The sequence below is a fragment of the Lichenostomus cassidix genome, chromosome 10, assembly GCF_008360975.1.
Source record: "Lichenostomus cassidix isolate B80296 chromosome 10, HeHo_3.0, whole genome shotgun sequence".
Lineage (NCBI taxonomy): Eukaryota > Metazoa > Chordata > Aves > Passeriformes > Meliphagidae > Lichenostomus > Lichenostomus cassidix.
Genome location: NC_139491.1, coordinates 15,064,942 through 15,087,613, shown reverse-complemented (window position 1 = coordinate 15,087,613; position 22,672 = coordinate 15,064,942). Strand labels below are relative to the sequence as shown.

General features: G+C 40.1%; 1 protein-coding gene across 5 annotated transcripts in view; it reads left to right on the top strand.

Moving 5' to 3' along the window:
* The window catches only part of TRPM1 (transient receptor potential cation channel subfamily M member 1), a 122,986-nt gene that overhangs the window by 36,416 nt on the left and 63,898 nt on the right, over window positions 1-22,672 (top strand). For all 5 annotated transcript variants that reach the window (XM_085070815.1, XM_085070811.1, XM_085070812.1 and 2 more), the window contains one exon: window positions 11,700-11,795. In XM_085070815.1, the coding sequence (XP_084926941.1) occupies window positions 11,793-11,795 (3 nt within the window). In that variant the 5' untranslated portion in view covers window positions 11,700-11,792. The remainder of the gene's footprint in view (window positions 1-11,699; window positions 11,796-22,672) is intronic.

The following is a 22,672-nucleotide window of genomic DNA, read 5'->3' as shown; positions in this document are numbered from 1 at the left end:
TCGTAATTGCTGCCATCTGGGGAGTGGTATCAGCCTGCTCCCATCTGCTGTCATTGATTCTTCAAGAGGCAGTTTGGCTTCTGAGTAGAAGGACTATGTGACCTTATTGCCTATCAGCCAATGCTGAAAAGTGAAACATAAATACCTGTTTTGATTTCAGTCTTGAACAGCTACACATGTAAAATCTGGATCTTTTTACTCAAAGCTAACTTTTCAGAAACCCTTTACCATATCACTTTCATGATTATCTGTGACACAGCACTGTCACCTTTGGCAACCGGTAAGTCTCTAATAGGAATAAAGCCTGTAGTAGTCCATAGCAGCAAGCAGGCTTACTCAAGGGAATTAGGAATTAGCCTTTAGTAATACCCTGAGTAGACATTTGCACATCCTCTACCAGAACTAAAAGAACCTCTGCATGTTAAAGGCTATGGAGTATACTTTGATTTTAGACTGAACATTATCTTGCTATGTCCAACTAATGCACACCCCAAGGATGTGGTGCTTTCTTCAAGTCTGATAAGGTAGGTGCTTCTCATTTTTCTACAGTAAAGAAACCAGTAAGATAAATGGGTGCAGATTGGATGCAGCTGAGAAAATAAATGTGGTCATGTTTTCTACCACTGTTCTAGAGGCCATTTGCTTGGGTCCAAGATCTTTACCAAACCACAAAGCTAAAAAAGGCTCATTCTGTCCTCAGTGAGATGAAAGCTGCTTGTGTTTTTGTCTCAAGGGGGTGGTTATCTCTTCTGGTATGTCTTCTGATACTTGAATTCATCCTAAGGAGTTTAAACCTGAGCCCTTTTTTTTAATACAATAATGTTTTCATATGTCAAGACATTCTCTATCTTGTATTTGATAGAAGAGAGGGATTCTTTTTCTTCAAAATGATTAATCAAAGTAAATTTTTAGCCATCTGACAGATGCTTGAGGAGAAAGTACAGAGGTACTTATATGTTTTGCTACAGACTTGTTAAATGCTTTATCAAAGTTCAGGGGTTTTAGTACTCCTACTTGCAGGACAAAACATTGCTGATACACAGAACATTAGAAGAGATAGATGATGAATGGAAAATGCCTGATGCTGTAAGCATAATGCAAGACAAAGATTTGAATTTAACTGATTTTGTTTAACAGGTGTTATTTTTGTTTCGCTGTCATGATTTTCTCTTCAGTGCTTCTTGATCTGAAGCAAATTGGATAGATCTCTGAACATTTGCAGTTCATCTCACTTTACCAACCACACTGCAATCTATTATGGTCACAGTTAGCTTGAGAGGAACACATAACAGAAAATCAAATTACATCAATACAGTAGCTTTCTTCATATCTGTATTGATTATGTTGCTGCTTAAATGGAGTTTGGCAGTGGACTTGGTCACTAGCTGGGCCTTGAGTGGCTGAGATGAGAAATTGCCTACACCTGGGATGAGAGCTTGGTAGTTTTGCAGGGACTCAGTGCACAGCAGCTGGGAAGCACTAGTGCACATGGATGTAGCAACTCCAAAGAGACCTCCATGGTAGCAATAAAACCTCAGTCATACAGTCATCTGCTTTAGTTTCTGAGGACTCACTCTTTTGCTGGGTGTTCATGCAACAATGTGTGTCACAAATAGAAGCTGCAGCTCAAACTCTTTGCAGCCCTAGCTGCCAGTTTCAGGTGTGTCAATGGGAAGTCTTCGAAGTGTCTTCCTACTTGAAATTTCTTGTTGATTTTGCTGCATAAATCTTGTTTGGTGTACAGTTTTCTGCCAGTAATTCAAGTTGAATGATACCAACATGCATGTGCTTTCACCCTTTCATTGGACCGCACAAGTTTGGAAATCAAAAGTTCAAAAGTAAGTTGTGGGCAAACATGGTTCTTCTAAGAATCCATCTTGCCAAGGACACCTTGGATAAAATAAGGGTCCAGCTAAGCAAGAGTAATTCATTATCAAGGAAAATGTCTGCAACTGGAGTCAATCAGGGATATAATCATCAGGACTAATTGCATATGGATATATTCAAAGTTACAAATGCTTGCTTTCAGTCTTGTCTCCATTTAAGCCAGTTGTCAGACTTGCTTGAAACTATTTGCCATCAGAACTAATTTAAAACCTTTTGCATCGAGCTGAAGCCAAGTTTTCATCTGAAAAATACCAGTGGTTCAAGTTGCCATATCACCTAGTTTCTTCCTTACTCAGTTTGGAACTTTTTTTCATTCACAGTTACAATTACATGTGTCCTGATAAAAAGTAGGTCATTGGTGTTCACTGATTTCTGTTTTATCTGCTTATTCCCTCCTAAAGCAAATATCAAACATCTGATTCAAATGTGTGGATGCTGAGATTTAATTGGCTGCAGTGGAACAATATAACAACAGTTTTCTAATTTAACAGTACTCCCAAACCTGCAGATCCTGGAAAAGCCTAGTTCATATCAACTTCATTAAAGGTGGAATTCAGCCTACTGCTGAGGGCTGGCTAAATCCAATCTATGCTTAACTCTCCCTAAGTCCTCAAATATGCACTGCTTTTGTTTCTGAACTATGGTAGATTTTATGTGGAGAATTTAACACCTGTGAGGATTGGGCCCCAAAAGCTGTAATAATTGCTAAGGGGAAAAAGAATCTGAAATGTTTTATTGCACAGCACAAAAGAGTACTTCTTGTTGAACTAGAATTTGTTTTCATAGTCAGGAAGTTTTCTTTGTCTTCTGTCAAACTAGTCTTGGATTTCATTATTTACAAATTTTCTTTCAAGACAGTACCTACTCATAAAGCATTTCTTGAAGCCTTCATTTCATTGCACTTCTGTTGTCCTGTAGCACATGAAGTTGAAAAGTTTTAAAGACATGTGGGGAAATTCTTCGCTTTTATCTCTGCTAAGGCAGGAACTCTTTAAAAAACTAAGTATCAAATTAGACCAGCTTAATAAGTTCAGCAGCAGTAGCACAGTATAATGGTGACCTGTGGTACTGTGTCATGCAGGCAGGGACATTGCTGTTCTGGTGCTTCTGCTTTGGTGACCGTCCAGAGGTTTGCACAGCCTGGTTTTGGTGGCACTTAGGCTGTGCCTTCAGTAAAACAGTGTCTGATATCACCTCAGCATCTGGGCTACCCAGTTTTCCCAGGTACAGCTGTTGGCCATGTTGCCTGGGGACACTGAGCTGTGATTATTTCCACGAGTAGAAAAGCAAAGGAATGTGAGGAAACCCTGCCAAAACATGGTTTATTTCTGTGTAATTCCCCCAGTCCCCGTCTTTCAATCATAATTTGATATTCTGATGAAAATTCAAACTAGAGACCCTGTTCAAAATTCAAACTAGAGACTAAGAGAGGTGAAGGAGAGAACTCTGCAAAAGTGACTGTGAGCAGCCTGGTCTGAGATGGTAGCATGTGCAGTTCCTAAAGATGTGCAGACTCGAAAATACATTTTCTAGAGAAGTGATTTATGCACCAGAAAAGGGGGCTTCCTGTGAGGCAGAAAACGCCTCCAGCTCTACTTCAGTCCCTGGGCACAGATGGACAAATGCCATTACTCTTCCTGGTTGGACAAGTCGTGGTTGTGTGGTGCTCAGCAGGAAAGAAACCACAAACCCCAAACATTTGTGGTGTGGTGAGCTGTGATTGCGGTGCTCAGGGGCTGATGCAGGGCAGAAGCAGGCTGGGACAGTGCAGTTCAGCAGTCACCAGCTGCTGTGTTCATGGGCAGGGAAGCACAGTGCTTATGCTGTTCCTTCTCAGAGCTGCCACAGCTCAGAGCTTCCTGTTGTTTCCAGTCAGAATGGAATATTGCTCTGCCAGCCAAAGGAAGGCTGTCCTGCTGCCTGCAAGGCATCTTTGGGGTGGTGTACAGGATGTCTCTCTTCTGGAAGCTCTCTGTGCTGCTTTGCTCAGAAGGAAAGTTGACTGCCTAAATGTGAAGTGATATAGTCTAAGAGTTTCCTAAGTTACACAATATAGTTTAAAAACCTGTTTAAATAGCTTTTCTTTTCTGAAGGCACTTTAAAGTCAGTGTTGTAGCAGTAATCATGCTAAACATTAGCGTAGCTGCAGTCTAGATTGTCCCAGCTAATACACATTTTACACTCCTGAGTTTTTCCCAGCTTAATGAGTAAACGTATAGTCTTAGCTGACTGCAAAAAGATTAGTTTACTTCAGTGGGCTTAATGTATGACATAGACTAATCTTGGTGTGATCCTATTACTGCAAGGTCAGCTGGGATTGTAGTGTTTGATTGTTGTGCCTTGCTTATTTGATTCCAGCATTTGTGTTCCGGAGCAGTTTTTGTCTTTTGTGGTGTCTCTGAGACTTTTTAGTCAGGAGAGAGAGAGAGATGGAGAATTCATGTGATCCCAACTAAGAAAAGGTTGGGATACTGTGAAAGAGGGAAAAGGGAAGTCCTCATCCCATTGTATCCCTATATCAGTGTCAGTTATTGAACTTTAAGTCACAGCAAAGAAAATCCACCATCATTTGTCAGATCTCTGAAGATCTATGTGGCAGGAGTTGGTCAGCTGAAAGGTATTGCTGTGATAAATGTTCCTAGCAGAAATGGAGAGCTTGCCACTGATGGAGCTGGTAAAGGTGGGAATTCTAAAATTGCCTCTGGGCCAAGATCTGGCTAATGGGTCTGTCACAGGTAACTTTCCTTTGCCTCTCACCGTTGGAGGGCACAGCAAGCTGGTGGCTCTCAGCTCTGCGTGTTGTGTTCCTGATAGAGGATTGATCTGTAGCTGCCCAGAAGCTGTTTGTTTCCAGTGATTAACTTGGCAAAGCTCACCACTGAGCATGAACTGCAGCTGATGTCATGATCAACAGATAAGAGGGATGAGGTGCTCCTGACAGCTTGTGAGTGAGAGTATGTGGTGGTGCTTTTCTCTGGCATAAGCACTACAGCAGCTCCTGTTGGCAATCCCGAGGAAATCCGTGAAAACTTTAAGGGGTTGCCCCCTTCTGCTACAGAAATTGGCAGCAAAAAGCACAGTTGCTTTTTATCTAGTGCTTGGTAGGCAGATGGGAGCAATGGATTTTTCTCCTAATTGGTGTTTTTAAATCTCCTCCAATTTAATTATGTTTTGTCACTGTTGAGCCGCTAGCAGAGAAAAGGACCCAAGTTCTCAGTGTGGCAAGAAAGAGGAAGTTTATTAATTTGATTTCAATATATATAGACTTTTCAGAGGTCGCCCAGATTGGTCAGCCAGAAACCTCCCCCTAGGCCTGACTGGCCAGGCCTGAACTGTCCAAATCTCGAGACACTGTTTGAAAAACATGCAAACTTTATCTTTGTTTATAAAACACAGCAGAACGTTCTCATGAGAAAGACCTGTGCTAGCCACAATGTTTCACTGTTTTAATGCAGCTTTCTTAACAAATACTGATCAACAGAAGGTGAAACACTGCAATCAGAAGACATCCAGCATAATGGCACCACTCACTGGAATGTCACAGGACTCGGTGAGTTATGCAATGGCAATAAATAGGGACCAGCAAAACACTGACAGGTGCTGAGCTCTGTCAGACAAGGCCACCTAGAACATGCTGATTCATTGCTTGCTGATATGTGCTAGAGTTGTTTCCAGACTGCATCCTCTGTCATGGGTAAATTTAACTGAAATAAAGAAACCTCTAAGTGGTAGAATTAAAATGCAGAGAAGGAGAATCATGACATTATATTTGTATTTCTCCTCCCTTTTCTTTCTTCTGGTGTTGTGTGAACTCTGTTTGGGTTTTAGCCATCCCTTTTAAATTAGCATCCTTCAAAATTCAGCTGAGGTTTCCCTTTCTATTCTCTTTTGTAGAGTTCCATTAACATTGGGAAAATATTTAAAACCTCTTGCAGAATTTTGAATCCATTACTATGAAGAACTGAGATCGTGTCAGTACAGTTGAGAATGTCCTCTAAAAATGTAGGAATTGTTTGCTCAAGCACTTTGCAAACCATAAACATGGTTCTTGCTGTCCAAGAAAGCCAGCTGATTTTACAAATATAATGGAATTCAGTGTCTTTGCATAGGTATATATGAGTGCTTCTTTTATTCAGGTAGAGAAACCAAGATATTCAAGATGTGAGGTGACTTGCATGTGATCCCATAGAAAATCAAGGAGAGGAATATCTGATTCTCTGTCTCTTACTTTACTTTGAAACTTGTTCTACATTTTTACAGTTACCTTGCAGCTAACTCATCCTTCATATCATCCTGTTCTTCTGGCACCAAAATGTATTCATATCCACATTTCTAGGTTCTCTCTGGGTTGCAGTTACCATTATTACTTACTGGTCCAAATTTATTTTGTGTATTTTATTTCCTTTTCTCATTTGAAAGGCAATTTTCACAGAGTCAACATGATGGTGTACAATACCAGTACATCGGGCTTTAGGAAAGGTCACTACCAGTGACATTCCTTATCACACAGAGAGGTTTTTAACCCTCTTCTGGACAATTAATAGTGAGTAAAGACGAACATATTTGACCTTTCCCACGTGCTAATATATTAAATATTTCAGGAGGGAGGACGGACAGCACGACATGAGAAAATCCTGTGCTTTGCCAAGGAAACACGCGCTACAAAGCACCACCAGGTGGAGCTGGTGGTACCCGAAAGGGTGGGAGCGTCAGGTGCTGAGTTTTGGGGTGCGGGAGCACTTCCGTGGATCCCACCCAGAGGGGAACGTTTTCTGTGCATCCTATCCAGTGCGGAACATTTCTCGTGGATCCCACCCCGTGGGGAACACTTCTCGTGGATCCCACACGGAAGTGGGGATCTAATTGCTTTCAGTTAGAGATTTGATACATTACCAAAGCATCTCATGGAAGTCTGTCCTTCCCCATTTTCAGAATCGATAGCAGTTCAGTTATCTCTTAATAATTCTCCTAAGGACCAATTGCTTCTTTTCCCTCGGGAATGATGGAGCACAGTAGGAAGCCTTGTTTCATCAGTTAGAATGTTGAATATTAGCAGAGTTTCCAGCACATCTGCTGTTCAGACGTTCCTTGGTTACCCAAGCAGGGAGCAGGTTTTTGTCACCAGTTGCAGATACTAGCTTCTGGTGGGAAGCAGAAATAAGCAACTTCCAGGGTTACAACCTCATTCTTTCAGTGCTCAGATCAGTGGAGTATTTTCAGTTAATATCCAGTGGGGCAGTTTAAGGCTTCCGTGCTTACCTGTCATTAAATTACTCATTTTGCTTATGGTCTAATTTTTCAGTTATCTCTTTTTCTTCACTACCCTTTCAAGTCCTCTGTTATTTGCCAATTGAGAAACATTATTTCTTGCAGCCTTCAGTTGCTGGTAAAAAAGGGAAAAGTTCTGGATTTATTCCACTAGCTTTGTTTGAGACATGGTAATGCATTGAACAGAAGTGATGCATTGAATACTGAAACAATGATTTTACTCAAATCAAGTGAAATGAAAACAAAACCTTACGTTGTTCTCCTGAGATCCTGTTCTCATTGAAATCCATGTAAAAACCCCATTTGCATTTAAGATTGTGAGGGTGAAGCTGATTTCTGCCTGTGTTTATACACAGCATACGTTAAGGTCACCCAGTCTGAATCCCATCTTCAGTGAGGGGCACCATCAATGGCAGTGGTTCTACTTCTGAAATCAGTCTGGTTTGCATTTTGGATCTGGGATCACCCTACTCACACCCAGGAGGTTCCCTGCATCTTTCCAGTTTGCCCAGTCCAACAGACTCTTGGTGCTCCCCTCTAGCTCCAGTTTGTGGTTCCAGTAACAGAGTTAGGATTCCATTTTTATTACAGAGCAAAAGTAACTGTATGGATGTACTGACAGTTTCAGACTGTTTTAGACATAGGAGAAAAACATTCCGAGCTGTATTTAACAGAGCATATTTAAAGGCATTTTATTTATGACATCGAATTGTTTGAATGGAAACAGTGCTTGGAAAATAATGAAAACATAGGGAAAAAGAAGAAAAATCTTGATCTGATTATTCAGACAAACTCATTATAATGGTCATCCAGGGTGAATAGTCTGTCAGTACTTTATATCATTTGTCAATCTAGACTAACAAGTGTTGTACTTTTAGGACAAGGAAGTGCTTTGTCACACAGACAAGTCTGAGACCAATGAGAAACCCTTTCTTAGGGCTGATGATGCACAGAAAATGGAAAAAGACTCAGCAAAGCTGGTTTGTAAAATAATCACATAAAGTGCAGTGTAATCCTTTCTGTCATCTAATTTATTTTATTGCCACGACTATGAGGACTGGAAAGAGTTACAGTTTTCTATCTGTCTAAAAGGAAAGTAATTTCTAAGTGTGCTGAGATTGAACATCATTGTAATTAATTTTTTGTCATTATCCTTAAAGTAGAAGTGAAATCATAGAATGTTTTTAGAGGCTTAGCTTTGTATTCAGAGGAACAATTTGCTTATTCTGTTTTAGTGTCCCTAAAACAGTTAAGAAGTTCAGTCTGCATACAATCTTTTCTTGTTATTATATTCATAGTCCTGTTTTTTAGAATTCAGTTTTTGCCTCCCCTATGTTTTAAAGAAACACAAGTCAACAAATCAATTTTCTTAGCTTGGAAGATCTATCCATTTGCAGCATCCTAGGATGAGACAAGGGCCTGATTTGTCACACTGCTCCCAAGTGATTCTAAATGTGCCACCAGCTCTTTCAGCTTGGTTGGAAGTTGAATGTGATACCATAGTGAAGGAATCCACTGTCCTGGTTTCAGCTCTGCCTCTTTGAGAACAGGAAGCTGTCACTAGTTCTCTAATTCCATTAGTAGGCGATTTGCATGTGAAGTAAATTATTGTACATGGGGACATGGCATGTAATATACCATCAAGGTCTGAGTTTTCAGAAATACCCATTAACCATGGGCTAGATCCCAGTAAATGCCAAGATTAATTTAGATAGTGTCCTATGCTGGATAAGAGTCTTTGTCTACTTTGGTTTTTGGAAAGACATTTGAGGCAACAAGAACTTGAGTTGAAGAAAAGTGGCAGTTTGCATCTGCTATTATAGGAGCTGTTGCTGTTTCAGCATTTTTCAGAATTAGGTTAGGACCTGTCTGAGCTTAAACAATCAAAATTAGTGAGTGTTTTACCAATATTGGGGCCTGTAACCAATTATACTGTTCCTTATCTGTAAAATTATATTGAATTTCTGTTATTATTCTGGTCAATTTTTATAGGAAGAAAGAAAAGAGAGCAAAAGCAGAAAATTATATTGATGTGTGAAGTATGGGTCTGTTTTCCTTTTCAAGGAAGGTATTGTCTTAATGCCTTCCTGACCTGTGGTGCATATCCACTGCTAACCAGTACATGTGCAGTTAATGGGTATGGAAATGTGCTTTCCAGACAAACTGGGAGCTGTGACTGGTTTTCTCCTGGAAATCAACCCTCCCATCAGCCTGGGGGCAGGAGGGAGGAAACCAAAGCCTTACCAAAAAGGAAAAAAGGGTGTTTGTCACACCTGGGGGTTCATGCTTTGTACGTCACACAGATCTCAGCTGCTTCCTTATTTGTTAGAGATCCAGAGCGCTTCCATGCTTCCCAAGGGTGTCAAAGTTCAGGTTTTTGATGTTCAAATCACTTGAATGTTTAGGTAGAAAGTGCTGCCAAAATAGCTACCAAGTTCTAGGCAGTGCAAGCTAAGTGTAATTCATTGTATATTATGGCAGTGACAGATGAATGCACATAACATTTTGTGCTGTACTCAACCATCATTTTCTATCATTGCTATTTTTCCCATCCCAGGTAGTTTCAAACCATGGAAAGAAACCAAGTAACTCAGTTTTATTAATCAGAGATGAAGTCCCTGCTAATAGTACCCAGAGCTTCTTGTGATATTGTTTGAAAACACAGAAATGTCAAAAGTGCAGTGCTGGACATATTTGCCTGTGAAAATGCTCTCCCAACACCATTTTCTGTGACGTGAGCTCTTCATTTCCATTTCTAATGTAACACCTACTCCCTGAGATGGAAGCTGCTTGTGCTTTAAATTGCTGTGTGCTGCCTGTGCAAGCCTTTAATGCACTCAGGAAGGGGAAAGGAGCCACAGAGCTCCAAGAGCTTGTAGTGGTGTTCTGTAGTCAAATGAAGCCCATCCAACCACAGTTGCTCGAATGTCAGTACCAGTGATCATGCAACCACAAGGAAAGTGGTTAAACAGCTGGCAGCTAGCCCTGGCTATGCCAGAAGTCATCAGCTGGCCCAGCCTGCTGTTCAGTGGGCTTCTGTCTGTTGTAAAACTGTTCTTCTGATGTCTCTGAGGTTGCTGAAATAAAGCAGGATCTAAGGAATGCCCTCTATCACAAACTGAGACTCTTAAATTATCTTTCTGTGCTTCAATTCAGCACATTCTAAACTGCTACAATGAACACAGTTCTTTTAATTTTCAGTTTGAATATGTCTTCATAGGTAAAATGTGATAAAGAATGGGCCAATATAGTGCAACATCTTTGAAGCCCTGAAAATTGGGCCAGAGTGCACCTGTAGGAAATTAGCAGCTGTACCTAGAGGAGCCCAGCTGGAGGCTGTTCCTCCAATGAGCTGAGGAATAGACCAACACAAACTTAATAAAATTTTACTGAGGCAAATGCAAAGCTCCTGTGTTATTAGGACCTGCAATCCCAGTGAGTGGCAAACTGAAGGTGAGTTAGCAGAGTGCCCTTGCAGTGTTGAAGGCTGTATTAGTGAGAGGGAAATGTTTGTTCCTCTGATTGGTACTCATGAGTTTGCATCTGGAACACTGTCTTTATTTTGGGAGCCCATTAGTACAGGATTGACAAATATCTTTGTAGGGGCCCTTGGGATGAGGGTGGTTGAGTGTGAAAGCCCCAGCTGTAAAGCTAAGCTGGAAGAGCTTGTTGAGCCTAGGGAGAAGGGGGCTAAGGAAGAATCAGGTTGCAGTCTTCGACTGGGTAAAGGAGTGTTACAGGAAAGATGGAGGCGGATTGTTCTCATAAGTGCAGAAGGAAGAAACAGTACAGCAAGGGAGATTCTACAGGGACATAATGAAAAAGATCCTCACAGTGGGGAATGCTGGAGTACTGTAACAGCTTACCCAGAGGACTGGGAACACTGTGCTGGGAGTTTTTCAGCATTCAGCTGGGCAAAGCCCTGGACCACTTGATCCAACTTTTAGGCTGGCTCTCCTTTGAATGGGAGGTCAGACTAGGTGAGCTTCACAAGTTGCTCTAACTTATTTTTTTTCCATGACTACAAATCTAGGGAAGCTGAGCGATCTCCAAGGGTGAGGTGGCAGGGTGACCTGGGGGGTTTCTGGAGGTGCTACTCCCTTGGCAGATTGCTGATATAACTACTATATGTTTTGTCATTAACTGGCATGAGGTTTATTGTTCTTATGAGCACTGCAGATTATTTCAAATACATGAGAGTGCTCACATGGACACACATATACAGGCCCACTGACACAAACAGAGATTATTTGTTTATCTTTTCTGTCCACATCTCATGATCTGTTTTAATTTCTTTTTAAACTTGCTTTTTTCCTTGCAAGAGAAAGAGATAGGGTGGACAGTTGCTAAATAACAAAAACTCTGGAATGGAGAAACGGACAATTCTGAAGTAAAAGTACCACAAGGTGGCCCATGGTCTTCCTCTGAGTTTAGGTGTAGAATTGACTACAGGAAACTTCTTTTCTGTAGCTGTCACCTGCCAGTCACTTGCTGAGTTTTTGTGTAAACTGTTACATTTGTAATCCAAACATTCTCTTACCTAGGTTGCTGCAGCAGTGCTTTGAGGATATGTAGTTTACAGAAGAAGTTGACTCTTCGCCCAGCAGTCCCCAGTGAGCTCCAAAGTGCTCATTCTCATGGTAGGTAACCAGCACTGAGAAATATTCTGTCTGTGCATTGTTTTAGGGGGGGGAAGATAAATAATCCAGAACTGTTAAGTGCATAATGGACCCTAGGCTGGTTTTTTGGTTAAACGCGTGACTCTTGAAATTTTCTTATCGCATCACAAATGTTGAAGGACATTAAACCAGCATGCATTTTTTACAGAAAATATTCTTTTAAGACATCCCATTAAAAAAAAAGTACTTTTGGTTTTTGTTCTGTTAGCCATTGCTTATGAGAGAGGCTTGTGTTTAGTTTACCACTCATATTAAATGCAAAGTGGAGGAAGGCTTAATTCTACATGTCTTGTATGGGTAGTTCTTTACACAGGTCTAAGCCTATCTTACCCTGGCCTGTCAGTGTAAATAAAGTTCATTGGATTATGGACTGCTGCTTTCCATATTTAGTTTGACTACCAGAGTGAGCAGAAACATTTCAGCTGGCATGATGGACTATAGATCAAAGCTTTAAATCTACAACTTCTTGTTTTAAACTGACATCAAACATCTCTGATGTGATGTCATAGAATGCAGCTCTATGAACAGCAAGAGCAGGTTTGGGTTTTTTTTCCCCTGTGGGCTGAAACAACTACAGTTGTCTTTAACCAAACCATTCACTTTTCTAAAATGCTTTGTGGTAGGGCCTTTGGGACATGATTCTGTTCATGGCTGCAGATGTTAAATTCCCATGGTGTGGTATCTATAAGATGTACAACTACTTATATCTTAGTGTGTTACTTCTGGGTACTTTGAAATGGATACATTCTGCTTTTCCTAGAGAGCAAGCTGTCAGGGACCTTGATGGTGATATTGCAGATAGTGTGCCTGCACTCTGCTTGCCCTTTTATGGGGGTGTATGCTCTTGTTTTTTCATAATCTAACGCTGACTAATTTGATTTCATTGCAAAACAGGGAGGGTGATGGACAGATGTGCCATTTCATGTCGTGGATTGTTCAATTTCAGAGCCAGTTTAAGGGTCTTTGACTTGCATACTGTGCCAAATATTCATTCGTTGTCCAGAAATATCCTATGGCAAGAGATTACTGTGCTTTCATTCCCCTGTGCTGATTTAGACCACGTGGTTACACAGCTCTGATCCAGGCCACACAAACCATTGAATCAGCTCAACTGATGAAGCAGAAAACTCCATCATGAGACAGGAACCTTCATAAGAACATTTGTTTAAAAGGTTTCCTAATGTGAGACTACACTCCTAAAACCACAAGCTCTTTTGGAAAATATATTAAACTTGTGTTTCTCAATCACAGAGCTGTTGAAAGTGCCAGCATGGTGTGTGTTTCTGTTTCCCAATCTAGTGGAAATGGCGCATGAAGCGTTATATAAACACAGTGGGGGCAAGAACATCAGCTTAGTTGCCTGATTTTTCAGCTGGGGTTAGTAGTCAGCAGCTTCTGTTGCACTGATTGCTTTCATCTGGCTCTTGAATGCAAACATCCTTTGTACTGATGACTTGTAAAACTCCAGAGTGGTCTTCCAAATACACCAACAACAGTTACAGGGAGTTCAGACATCTTAGAATCACAGATCCAAAGTGACTGAGTTTATTCCTTACATTCTACACTGTGCTTTGAAGAACAAATTTGTTTTCTAAATTTGTGCTTCCTGAAGAGTATTTCCCTATTTTTGTTCTCGTGCTGACCAGAACAACAAACCTGATGCATCTCTGTGTATCAGTCTCTTCCATGTTGTTTTGTTTTAGGTTTTCAGCACAGTTTTTTTGTGCCTCATGTAATCAGCTGCAAGCAGGCACCTATGTCACTTCTATTGAGGGACAAAGCAATGAACAAAACAAAAAAAATGTAATGACTAAATAAAAAGTATGACTCTATAACTAAATCCTGTAAGTTAGTGGTGCTTCTGACTTATACTCACAGTTACAAATCAGCTGTCCCTGTTTATTTTTCTGAAATGGATCTCTGTTTTCTCAGTGCTCTCATCCATTTGCTTTTTCTAAACCTGACTCTCTAACAAATTCCTGGTTCATGTCTTCTGGAGCCAGCCAGATATTTCCTAGTTAATAATTACTTCGTTGTTCTTTTAAACCATTTCCCCATTTCTTGTTCATCCTCTCCTAACTACCTCCTTTTGCTTCCACTATGAATGCTTAGGCAGAATAGTACAGAACAGATGCATTGAGGTATTAGTGAGAATTCATGAAGTCAATACACACCACACCTTATTCACCCTCACTCCCTAATTAGTGAGAATCTAGCCAGTGCTCTTCTGGGTTGTTTGCTTTTAAAACCTTGTCACTCATCTTGGGGCCTGGTGTAGGCACATTTACCATCAGCAGTTATCCTTTAGGATGCCACCATGCCTCTAACTCATGGTCTGCTGAGGACCATCTGCTCTTTTCATGTGCCTTTCTACTGATACCAAAACATTTTCCATCTGACTGCCCTGTGCTTTGCACAAATAAAAACCTTTTGGGCTGCTGCTACTAAAGTAGATTTACCTTCAATCACCATTTATTAAATCTCTGTCCATTAAAAACCATAGCTTGCAGAAGCTGTGTGCATTAAGCCTGATTATAGAGTCAGTAGAGAAGAGGGAGGGGGACAGCAGTTGCTATCAGAGTATTGCCTTGTTTTTCTGCTTGGCTGGCTGCTGGTAACATTTGTGACAGGGTCCATATCGGAACAGGAGTCCCGTTTTTGGCTTTGATTTTGTTTTGTGCATTTGTCTCACTCTTTATTTAACTGGTAGCTTAATGGTTGTTGGCTTCAGGAGAAAACCTGCTCAGACTACATGACTGATACCAGGGTTTTCTTTGGTGCTGGGGTACTAGTTCCAGTATGGAGGGGATTAAGAAAGGAAAGTTCACAGGTTCCCTACGGAGGATGAGTGGCTCCTTCAAACGTACTTCATTTAAAGGTTCAGCATCTGGATCACAGAAGGTAAGTCTGCAATTACCCAAATAGTACAGCTTGAGGGAAATAGCTGGAGGTACCATTTGCCCCTCTTGCTTTTAACAGCTGGTGCTGTTATAAATGAAAACTATTCCCATTCTCTCTGTGCTTGTTTGAGTCTCAGAGGTATCAGTCATGTTCATTGCACTGGTTCTAGCAACGAATGTTATTCCTGTTGCAGGAGTTCTTTCACAAGTTCCTTTCTTAAGGATCTTTGGGTTATATGTCACTGTACAGGTCTAGCCTGTAATTATTCTTGTCCATACGCAAAATCACAATTTGATGGCTGTTGATACTCAGTATTGGTCACCAGTCTAGATGCAGTAAATACAAAGACTGGTAGGATGTATGCAAGATTTTGATGTGATTCACTGAACTACAGATGACAGACTCTATGAGAAATACAGTTGGTGGTTAAGAGTATTTTCTGTGTAGGTTATGAATGAAAAAGCAATGCAGAAGAAAGAAGACATGAGTGATTGCTTTATAATGTAGGAGCTTACTGTTATCATAAGCTTGCATGTGGTAAATTAATATTAAGAATACATTTGTTAGCTGTTTTTAAGCTATTAAGGGAATTTATGTACATATTTTGTAGATAGATTGATAGATTCTTTTACAACAAATATAGACTAACACTTCAACTCAGGATTACTTAGATTCCAGCTCAACTAGCCTTTTTCAAGCTGAATCAATTCAAATAAATAGTTTTTATCTACTCTTCGAGCTCCTGCAACCTTCTTACCTCTACTTTCTGCTGATTGTCATCACAATGTTAGTGTCAGATTCTAACTAAAGGAATGAAAGGAAGTTTGGAGGAATATAAACAAAGAGAAAAATGTCACACAGGCAACTAAGTATGCATTAAAAGGTTTCCTTCTTTAAGTAGATTGTTCTATACCATATGCAATATTGGTCATAGTCATCTGTGATTGCAGGAGAGAATATGTCTGGGTTTGGGGCACTTCTTCAGTAGAGACTGATGGTCATGGGCCATCACTAGGTGAATTCCAAGCACTATCTCATGATAAAGTAGCTTACAGTGATGGTTTTTATGTACTGACTATGGACTCTGGCCCTTTTCTCTGCTAGAGATTGTCAGGCTGCATGTATGACCCATATTACATGCCCAATTACAGACACTGAGTGCTAGATGAAAAAGGAAAAAAAAAGAGTGCTTCAGGTGTAATTTCCTTGGCACTAGGGCCAAGCCTAAGCATTTGGAATCAAAACAGAAGGTGTTTGCCGTGGGGTTTCATTTTTTCCACCTCTGATGGATGTAAAGTGAAGTGGCATAATGAAATGTCAGCTAATACTTAGCAAGTGGTACTTTGGGTAATTTTCTCATTACTTGCACAGTTGTTTCCTGGGTGCCTCATGACAAACCAAGCTGTCCTCCAAGAATCTGGCATGTCATGAACAGCTGTGTATTTCTTGCTTTGTCACCCAGGTGGCTTCCAGCTTCATAGGCGCTGGTGGTATTAACTTTATTTATTGAATAAAAAAAAGAAATAGTGATAAAGGAAGTTGGAAAGGATTTTGCCTTTAAAATGTCCCCAAGCCTGCTTTGATACTTCAAAGCATACAGCATTTTACTTCTTGAATGGAATAAAATCAGGGTAAAATACCCAGGAAAAAATTGCTTAATTTTGTCCCAGTAATCCCATGGGAAAGACTAATCAAGTGAAGGTATACCAGAAGGAATACCATGCAGACTTTGTTTTTCTTTACTTATTATAAGAAAATGTTGTCTTTCAAAAGCTGAAAATTCCTTTCATGGCTTGCTTATTTTAGTCTTCCTAATTCTTTTGGTGTTTATTTGCTTTAATGTTCCTTTCAGAAACAGAAACTTTACCTTTAGTGGAAAAAAAAAGTTTTTAGAGTTGATTAAAAACCTAGATTTTCAGGCTTATATAATAGGCTGGGAGTGTTACTTCTGCCAGAAATGATGTAGGTTGGCTCTCTGAGGTCATAGCACACTGTGATCACCAGGCAGGTGAAGTGCTCAACTCTGGGAGTCAGGACAGCTCGAGGCAGGAAACTGAGCACTGTTGTGCTTGAGAGTGTTTTGTATTGAATGTTAATTTTTGCAAACTATACAGCTGAAAACAGGAATTGGATCTGGTCTTGCATGTGTGTGCCTTGTAGGGGTGTGTAGTGCTTTGGGATACATCTGGAAAACCTATGCAGGAAATTGTTACAGCCATGTGATGTAGCCAAGCATTGAGGTTTATAATGAGAATTTCACCTACTACTGTAATCTTTTTCCCTTTTGCCTCTCTCTCTCTTGCATTTTTCTGAGGAGTGTGTAACAGCAGGTGGTCTTGGCACTTGATTTTAACTTCCAGTTTTCACTGCAGTAGTGCTGGGTACCATGACTGAATGTATCCTGTTCAGCTCTCTACTCTGCTTAGCCTTCCTGTGTAGTCCCCTAATTTTGACAACAATGTTGTAGAAAAAGATAAAATTTTATTTCCTGAAGAGTTTTACAAAACCACCTGTTGCTTCTTGCTGTGCAATTAAAAGTGTAATTCTCTACCTCAACAGAGGATGCTCTAAATGAAATGTGAAACCCAGAATGTTTAAGAAAGGCTTGTCCTTGTGTGTCTGTGTTTTGGTTTTGTGTCTTGTAAACATCTCAGTTTATTAAAAAAAGGAGCAGCTTATCTGGATGCACATCACTGGTCTGTTGTTCCCACTAATGGAAATTACTTCAAATTACTTTTCTGGTACTAAAGAATGCTTTCATCTCTGCTTGCTATCTCCATTGACTTGCTCTAAATGTCTTTAAGATGTACTTACTCTGACTCATTTTCTGTTCCTCCGAAGAGAAAATCATTTTATGGAAACAGCTTTACTCTGCATTTATTTCTCTTTGCCTATAATTCTTCCATGCTTGTAAATTCTCAGTGATTATCTGTATAAGGGTATATTCTGTGCAAGCCTTCCAGATGCTCAGATTTAAGCTTTTATAGAGCCACTAATGTATTTTATCACTGTCTTCTTCCTGGCTATCAAATGTTGTACAAAAATTTACAATAATGCCTAACAAAAAATTTAAAGAATATTTTATCCAAATACATTAGACAACTTTTAAAATCTCAACAGCACTACTATAGGAAGGATAATGGATCTTTGTAATTTTTTAAGGTAGTACAGTATTACCCAGTGTTTTGTTGGAAAAGCTTCCATGGATTACAAAGGAGAAAAGATTATTAGTCCTTCAGACCAAGGCAAATATCTTGCCCTGTGTTTTGTAAATGACCAGACAAACCAGTGATGAATACATTCTCTTATATCAGAGAGAATTTAGCTTCTAGGCAGAAAACCAGTTTTGTCTCCCCTTTAAGACACTGTTTTGATCTGTCTTACCATTTGCTAATGAAGCTTGAAAATTAGTATGAAATCTGTTACAGTGAGTTGTGGTTGTTAAATTGTATGCTTTGTGCACTTTCTTATCATAATATTAAACTTCAAATAGGAAAAAAAAAAGACTAACAGGATGAACATTTTTGCTCCTAAACTATTTGTCAAGCAGCTGTGATTTCCTTCAAATTACACACCTTTTTGATGGTTTATAAAAGGTTAGGTCATAGGTCTATTTGGAAGTTTTCTGCAACTGGTTAATATTGCAGTTACAGTTAAACAGACCCTTTGGTAACAGTGAAATAATTTTCATACTCATTCCTTTTGAGAGTTTCAAATTTGAAACTTTTGAGAGTTTAAAACCCTTCCCTCCAAATTTCTGCTGTGATTAAGATATATGCAAATATGTTAGTCAATGTCTCAGTGGCTCAAGAGTTAAAAGTGCTGCAGTTTTTACATTTTGAGGAGTCAATTGAGTGATGGAAGTGAGAAAATAACTGGGACGTAATAAAATCAGTTTCTAAGTACGTCACAGCAGGTTCTGTATCTTCTTTAACGTTAAAAAAATTACAGGGCAATAATTAAACTGTTACCACAGGTAGACTTCCATGGCCATAAAGGAAAATAGAAGCAGTGTCTGAAGAATAGGCCAGCAGGTTATCAGCTGCCCCACCTCAAATGAACAAAGACTGTGCTTAGCAGCCTGTGCTCCGGTACAAGCTCCCAAACTGAGACACAGCAACATGGCCTGTGCTCCTCTCTGTAATGACAGAAGGGAATGTCAGATTGGAATAATCTCTATCAGAGTAGCTGTGTTCTGAAGAGAAACTGAAAGATGTTCTAGTTGGTTATATAACTTTGTCCGGTTTTGACGAATCTTTTCTACAGAGATGATTCTGCAGGCTCTGTCACATCCCTGCCTTGCTGAATCAACACCGAGGCGCTTTAGTGTTGATTGGGTATCGCAGTGTCCTTCAACAGCCTGGATAAGAGCATTGTGAAAAACAGTCTGTAATAGAGTATGTGTTAGACAGCACCAGCTGATCTGAATAGGAATTGGAAATAAATCCAGTAACCCTCTAAGCAGGATGCACAATTGGCCAAGTGAATTATAAGGCTTTTGTTTTGCTGTGACATACCATCCAAAGGAAGAATACCAGTACAGGAGAGGATTTGTCCAATTTGAAATGTAGATCCAAAAGGTTCTCCTTGGCACGTCCGTGACCTTTTCTTGACATCCTGTTCCTTCTCAAGACAGATGCTCTGAGGTATGACTTTTAGGAATCCCTTTGTTGTCAGAAATTGTTCCTAGGGACTTGAGTCTCTATTCTGCAGGAATGACTCATCCAGCACAGTCAGGCACGCGGCATTGCAGTAAACCCTGTCCCCAAAAGTCAGTGCATTGCAGACATCCAGCAGAAGCAGATGGTGTGTGCATACAGTGAGTAATATCTGAGCTGTAGCATGAAGGAAAGGGTACCACAAAGGCATGGAAGCTTGCTGTTCAATAGAGGATAGAAGCATGGAATCAGTGAGAAGACTTCTCACACTCTTGAGCTGTTAAAACCTCATGTACCTCTACCCAAAGTGCTGCCTACGTACAACTGCTATGTCGTGGTGCCTTCCAGCCAGGTGAATGTCAGGAATTTTGTGGGAGCTTTTTTTAGTTTAAGCCCAAATGTTTGGCAAATTCTTAAAACTGATGGCGGCTGTTACGTACAAGGAACATCTCCTGGAACATCTGGATGTCTGGGCAAATACTGCATAACATCCTGGAGTATACAGCCAGTGCAGCTTGTCCCCCTTCTGGATATGTACATGATGTGACTTCTGCACAGAAGTCATGTCATGGACTGAATGTCAGAGTCACCTTGTGAGTTATGGAATAATGGATTTTACTTTTCAGCAGTTTGCTGCTGTTCCCGTTCAGCAGTTTATATTCACTTCTGGCAGGACTTGCATGCATCTCTGTCTTCTGCAACTGGGCTTCAGTGCCTGTTTCCCAACATGGATTCCACCTAGTCTCACATAAAAAAACCTGTGTAGGTGCTTGCTTCATGCTGACCCTCTTGCTAGTTCTTGTTTACAGCATTTCTCCAGTGACAGACAGACTCAACAAGCTTTATGCAGCTCTGAGTAGAGAAAAATCGGAGCAGAAAGCTTGAGCAGTTTTCACTTTGAGTGTAGTTTTGTTGAAGGAATCTGTCAAGGGTGACTACTTATTAAAAGCTGAAACACATGCTCATGAATACTTAAAATCTCTCTCTTTCAAATCCCAGACAAGTGCATATTAGAGTGCTTCTGAGGGCAGATAATTTCACAGTAGCAGGAGATGCTGAATGTGATTTTAAGGGGCCTAGAAAACACAAGTGTGGGTAAACAAAGGAAAAAACAGTTTTTCTGGAAATTGATATTAGCTCATGTCTCATGTAGCAATGGTAGGTTGGTTGATCTTGGAATGAAGGATATGGGTTGGGGTACTTAACCTTCCAGTCGTGAAGTTGAAGAATCAGCCATTGCCTTAGTGAACAGAACCTTTCCAGTCCTTTTTCATTTCAGACTCTGTGTTAGGAGAATCTTCTATAAGTGATTGAGATTCTTTTAATGTAGCCCTTAAAAATGAGATAAAAAACATAGATTTCAGAGTAAAGGAAGACTGAGAAAGCACTGAAAAAGAGATGTTTCATGGGCAATGTGGTGGGTTGTATCAGCAGTTGAACTTCACTGTTTTGTTGCTGCTAGGTGAGATTGGGCACATTCCTTTTTACTCTGTTTCTTTGATGTGTCTTGTCCACAGAAATAGTTTTTTGTTGTATGTGGGTCCCAATCTGTAGTGCAACTTCTGTGATCTACACTAACGGAAAAGTTAGAAAAGCTGGAGCTGGTTAAAATTGATTTGATGTTCCTCTGATCATATCCCCCCCTACTTCAAGCCTCTTTTCAAATAAAAAGTAAGCCATGAGATAACCTGCTTAAAGGCTTACATTTGGACCCAGTTTTACCTCCCAGTATGTATGTTATTTTTTGTGTTGTCAGTACTTTTTTCTGCCCTGTGCTTTTACCAGCTGTTAGCAGACAAATTATTGATACTAAGCAGCAGAAGTGTCATTGTAGGGTTCGCCACTCAATCCAGTTTGGAGAGAAATCCTGTAGACAGGATTTGGAATCAGGGTGGAATCAGAAAGCCAGTTTGTCTTGGAAAATGTCATGAAGATGAGAGGAAATAGCAAAATTTGAATGTACTTATTTGTGAGGAGTGGAGAAGGCCTGGAAACCAGTGTTACATAACTAACAGCTCGTTCATCAGCAGATAAAAGGAGGGTGGAGAGGATTAAAGACAAGTAGCAGGGGCTGTGAAAGGCAGCTGTACATGCCAGACTGCCCAGGCTGGAGGCAGCAGCTGAAGCACATCAGGGTGCCCAGGCAGAGCATGGGCAGAGTGAGAAAAGGGAGCCTCTGAAGGACTTCAGCAAATCTGAGAGTGACAGGGCAGTGGTTGCTGAGCAGGTCCTGTGTGAATTGCAGGGAAAAGTGGGAGAGCAGTGACTGAAGGGCTGCTTCCTCACTATTTAGGCTGTGCTGGAAAAGCACCACACATTCAGTCTGGAACATCAGTTGAACACCAAATGAGTAAAAAACCAGAGATACCCTGATGAATAACTGTGACAAAATTAGAGAAGTCTTGCATTTAACAAAATGAAGAGACTGCAGGTATAGAGAATGTAGATTTTTTTTTCTGTAACTATGACAACTGATTTCCTTAGTGCAGCTGATAGTGCCTTATCCAAAACTCAAGAAACTGCTTAGAAGCTTATTTTTCATGGTAATCTCATAATATTTAATGGATAATGCTGGCCTTTTCTGCCAGTAATTTTACTTTTTTGGAAGAGTGTGATGCTTTTTGTGATTTTAACAGCATTCCACCAACATGTGATCCAATAGGAGTTTCTTTGGAGTGTGCAGATGCAATCATCTGTGAAATGTATCCAACAATTAAAGCAATTGCTCCTCCAGAAACCTGGCTCACCTGACAGGGTTTTATGCTTCATTAGAGAATACTGTGCTCACAGTGTTGATTCTGTTTTGTTAAAATTCTGCTAAAATCCTAAATGTTCCTCATTAAGGCTCCATCAACTAGATCATGTTAGAAGTTTTAAACTGGATTCATTCCCAGGTACTGAAGACAGACAATTTCACGGCCTTGAACTTTCCATAAGGGAATGTTCAGTATCACTAGGAGAATATCCTGGTTCTTTTGATGTAAATAGGAAGCTATAAAAGCAATTTTTTTACAGTCACAGTAATATAAACTGTAAACAATAAAAATTAACTAATCAACTGATAATAGTGACAGTGTCTCTTCTACGCATAAATGGCTTAGGTTTTGAGGATGAAGTTGAATATAATTTCTCCATGTTATCATTAGCACCTGCTTTCTTCAACTTGTGAAGATGTGCTGTAAAACAGTATCAGCTTGTATGATGTCCTCTTGGAAATGGCATGAAAAGGCAGCCTTGTTCTATAAAGATTAATCTCTAATAATAGCACAGTAAAAGATG